Below are 4,796 nucleotides of genomic sequence, written 5' to 3'. Positions count from 1 at the left end.
CTGTCCTCATTTGCCATATCTGCTTCCTCCTCATTCACATACTGCATGGCTCTGTCCTCATTTGCCATATCTGCTTCTCATTTACATACTGCATGGCACTGTCCTCATTTGCACCACGTGCCATATCTACTTCTTCCTCTTCATTTACCCCCAGAAACCATATTGTTTGTACACCCCTAGAATGTCTCCTCCCCTCATTGACATACTAATAAACATACAGAAACAGTAACTTACAGATCTCTAGGGAGAAGATCATCTCCATTTATTGTGTCATATACATCCATATTTTCAGTTTTACATACAAAAGAAGAAGAAAAAAAAAGTTTTGATTCTGACAAATGTGTACAAACAAGATACCTTGAGACAGGACGCCTGGAGCTGGTCTGGGGCGCACAACATATTGGTTCCCTAAATTGTTGTCACCCTCTGTGTACCATGAACAGTAATAGAATGGCCATGTATGGGGGGGTGGGGGGTAGAAGCTCCTTTCATAGAAAGAAAAGACTTGTACTTTATTCTCTTTTTTTATTACAGGAATTGTGATAAAATACAGGACAAATTTATCGGCCCGATCTGCCTCCTCCCTCTCTCGCTTTTTTTGTTTTTTTTGTTTTAGAAACAAATTTTCTTTTTTTTTATATTTTAATAAGAAAAAATAATTAGTTGACAAACGAGAGTAGCGATAAAAAAGTGTCTCTGAACAATAAATAAATACAAAGAAATCTGTGAGGATTTTAAACCAGCTTCTTCATTGAAGAACATGCGTCGTCATGATCCATGGAGCTCTCGTCCAACTCCATCGCTGAATCCAAAGCGCCCCTTCCAAAAACAAAAAACATTCCCTCCCGCCTCTTCCTGATTTGTGCCGCAATACAGCCAAACCCTGGGCCGGCTCTTCCTCCTCTTGTCCTTTGGACAAATTAAGTCATTGATCCTGATAAAGTGAGGCATGTCGGTCCGAACAGAAAACTGAGAACGCAGCTCTGCCTGTCACCGACAGTTAGGGGACCGACTGAAGTTTGTTGCTGTGAGACCTGTAAAAACGGCAGCAAATTAACGGTTACGTCGGTCAGGGGGCTGCCCTGACAGGCCGACTAATTGATGGAATTTTCTAACGTGTTCAGGAAACAAATGTAAACATGGATGATGAGTAAACCAATGGGAACTTTTCACTATTTAGTTATCAAATCAAAAAAGAAAAAAATGTGACAAAGATGTCTGGTGGTAATGGTAATTCACAAACAATGTCAAATCTTTACCATCTATGTACAAAAATATATACTATATAGTACAAGGACTGACGATGGTAGGATCAGACAGTTTGAGGCATCCAAGGAAAGCATGGAGCAAAGTGGCATGGGTCATGTGACCGTCATGGCCGACCATGTGTGGTGGAGAGATGGCGGGAAGGAGGAGACGGGTTTGTTTATGCCAGAACATAACAAGCTGATGGTGAGAACGTCCAACATCCGGGATACAACAATCACAATCTGCAAGAAAGAAAAAAAAAGAAGCGTAGGGTGATGGTGTCGCATGTAATGTCTGGTCACACTCTGAGCTGCCATTGGGAATGGAACACAAAATGGACAATGAATGGTGCAGAACAAAATGAGGATGATGCCCGCTGCATCATCATGTACAATCCTCTGATGTAAGTTAATTTTCCTTTAATGCCTCTGTTTTATTTTACAAAGGCCAAGCTGTGCAGCAGAAAGCACAGCAAGAGGGGCTGGGAATTAGAACTATGTCGGGCGGGGGGGGGGGGCTTACAATGATTATTCCTATTGGTTCCACCTTAAAAAGAGGAGCTCTGCCCTCTGATGCTTTTTATGGTGTTCTGCGGTACATCTGGTGCCACCCAATGATTAGAAGGGGATTTAAATATCATATTCTGGTCCTCACGGAGCTCCCCTAATCCAGTCCCCATCACTCACCTGCTGGCTTTAAACACTTTTAGCTTCTGTACAAAGAACTTCTCCAGGGCGTCAGCGCTCTTGCAGAATAACGACTCGCTGGAGTTGTAGTAGCGGCAATTGTCAAATATTTTGGTCATGTCAGCGACAAACTCGGTCAGTTTCTTGTAGTATCGTGTGCGGATTCTTTCCTCCATGGTGGACAGGTCTGTGACATGTAACACACATAAATAGCAGAAACATATCAGCTCTGAAAAGTACAACAGAGAGCTAAAATGTGAGCCGTGAGAGGTGACAAGGTTAATAAAATTGGCAGAACAAGCAAACACTAATTGCCAGTGCAGTTAGGAACATTCCAGGCCTGTGTTTCCTGTGATCCTGTGGAGAGTAATAAAATGTCAGCCTTTACAAGCAGGGCCTGTGATGTGAGCTACTGGACTGTGACAAACTGCAACAAACAAACAGCCCAGAACTTTACTGCGCTATAAAACGAGCATGGCCTCCGTCTGCTGCCCTGGCAGTATTGGGGATAGCCGGAGACAAAGCTTGCGTCATGAAGGCGGCCAAAGAGAGAGCGCTGCTGGCGCCTGACCCCATTCCGAACATTTTCAGTGTGCACAGTCTATAATAATTCTATTGTATGTGGTCAGCAAGCCATGTCCTGATCACAAACACATCCAGACCTCAGATTACATGACACAGGCCAGCACACAACTAACAGGCATTCATGTAAATCTCCACCCTACAGACTATAAGTTTTTATTACTACACAATGATGTCAACTTTGCTGCACTGATACTCCAAACTGTCTGTGTTGCCTGTAGCAACCAATTATTTACACTTAGTTCTTACAAGGTGCAGTCCAGCACTTACCCATTGGTTCCTTGATGACAACATAATAATCTGGAGCGTCCTCGGGATCTACAGCCTCCAGGAAGGGCCAGGCTTCTTTATGAGTCTATAGGAAGAATAAAATGACAAATGTTTAGGAAGCTGCCTATCAGATCTAAGAAAGATTTTGTTTTATGTGTTTAATAGAAGAATCTCGGATGTTATTAATGACATAAAATAGTGACCTGGTATAAGAACAGATTATATTTTGGGTGGAAATAAAATCTGCTCACTGGTTCCTTCCATGTCAGTAATGAGAAGGAACCAGCGGAGAGCTGCCAGGACCCAGGGGAAGGACTCCCCCACATATGTTGGTTTCCCTGTGTACATAGAGGACAATTCCACTCTACCATAGTGATGGGGCAGCTCTGGTGAAACATCTGTGGAATGCAGCCAGTATGAACAAAAGAATTGGGAACTTGCTAAATGAACTACAGGAATGTGACAACTCCAACATGTTATTTGTGAATCTGTTGTCAGTGTGATAAAAGCACCAACATACACAGCAGCAGAAATGAGAATCTCGCAGGAAAGATCAGAGACTCCATTAAGGATCCGCCATGATCATCTTCCTACCTGCAATGATCTCAGGAAGCGTTTGAGTCCTTCGTAATCTTTATCTGTTAGAGGGCTGAGAATAGTCATGGCATCCTCCGTGGACTGGCATTCCGGGCACACGTATTCATCTATGCATTCCGCCTCGCTCTGCAATATCCCAACGCAGCGTCCGTGGAACCAATTCTGGCAGCGATCGCAGCCAATATAAAATCTGTGCACACCAAAAGATGAAATGAGTAAGACACGGCAGATATAAGAACTATAATAACATTGTGCAGGCAGTGTGGGGAGAGATCTAAGGCGCCTCTATGGTGCAATGCTCCCTACACAAAGCTGGATACAGCTAGAATTGCAATACACAAAGCCAGACAGCCGAGGCCACCAAAGCCCCGCAAGATGGAAGCCGTTCCATAGCTTGTTTCCCAGACAGGAATGCTGAGGAGTTATCAGTCCAGAAAACATGCATCATATATATAATTAAAGATCCTTTTGTACCAGGGGGACCCGGGATTGGCAGGAAAGGGGTAAGAGCATGCTCTGGCCAGGTTAATAAGGCTGAGACAAAGCATCTATCACACAGGACCAGCGAGCGCTGACTAGTTAGTGCATAAGAAGTTTTCACCAGAACTCACTGTGATTCGTCATAGGGTGTCCTGCAGATACAATACAACTCCTCACTGCTGCCCTCTTGTGACCGTTTACACTCATTACAGATGTACACATCCACTTTCTTGGCTTCCGCCTCTGTGATGCCAACACAATCTCCGTGATACCAGTTAGCACAAAGCTCACAGCCAATATAGAACCTAGAACACATTCACAACACAACGACACAACACAGGTCATTGCAGAGAACTGATCCTGACTGGCACAGCTATATAATGATAAGGACAGGCCAGGGCTGGCATGGAAGGGGGGGGGGGGGGGGGCAATCATTTCTCCAACAACACAGGAAGATGCAGCATTTATCTCTGGAATGAATGGAGGTGAATGACCTCTTCATATGTGACAGATCCACAAAGATGCCCACAGACACAACACACTAGTATACCTCCAACATGACCCCCACCAATATCACAGAACATGCGTACACGGTCCTATGAACAATACATTCCAAAGAGAATAAATATGCCGTCTGCTAGCATTCACAATGACCACACTGACAATGTATGGCGTTCTATGGCAATTAACACAAAACATTCTGGATGAATATAATGCATTGCAGAGTACAGAAATGTTATATGCTGCACAGTGTATGGGTGATACGGGTTTACAGGTGGTGAAAGGGGGCGGCGTACGAGTGATACGGGTTTACAGGTGGTGATACGGGTTTACAGGTGGTGATACTGGGCGGCGTACGGGTGATACGGGTTTACAGGTGGTGATACGGGGCGGCGTACGGGTGATACGGGTTTACAGGTGGTGATACGGGGC

General features: G+C 44.4%; 1 protein-coding gene across 5 annotated transcripts in view; it reads right to left on the bottom strand.

The window, feature by feature from the left end:
* Positions 1–230: 230 nt before the first annotated feature.
* The window catches only part of BPTF (bromodomain PHD finger transcription factor), a 30,374-nt gene continuing 25,808 nt past the window's right edge, over positions 231–4,796 (bottom strand). For 3 of the 5 annotated variants that reach the window (XM_072414087.1, XM_072414091.1, XM_072414090.1), the window contains 5 exons: positions 3,995–4,168; positions 3,381–3,573; positions 2,787–2,871; positions 1,935–2,121; positions 231–1,490 (listed from right to left, as the gene is read on the bottom strand). In XM_072414087.1, coding sequence (XP_072270188.1) covers positions 1,484–1,490; positions 1,935–2,121; positions 2,787–2,871; positions 3,381–3,573; positions 3,995–4,168 — 646 coding nt within the window. In that variant the 3' untranslated portion in view covers positions 231–1,483. The remainder of the gene's footprint in view (positions 1,491–1,934; positions 2,122–2,786; positions 2,872–3,380; positions 3,574–3,994; positions 4,169–4,796) is intronic. The other 2 variants (XM_072414092.1, XM_072414093.1) reach the window with 1 other exon arrangement.

The sequence above is a fragment of the Pyxicephalus adspersus genome, chromosome 6, assembly GCF_032062135.1.
Source record: "Pyxicephalus adspersus chromosome 6, UCB_Pads_2.0, whole genome shotgun sequence".
Taxonomy (NCBI): domain Eukaryota; kingdom Metazoa; phylum Chordata; class Amphibia; order Anura; family Pyxicephalidae; genus Pyxicephalus; species Pyxicephalus adspersus.
The sequence above is the reverse complement of the archived record's forward strand: the minus strand, read 5'-3'. Positions and strand labels throughout refer to the sequence as shown.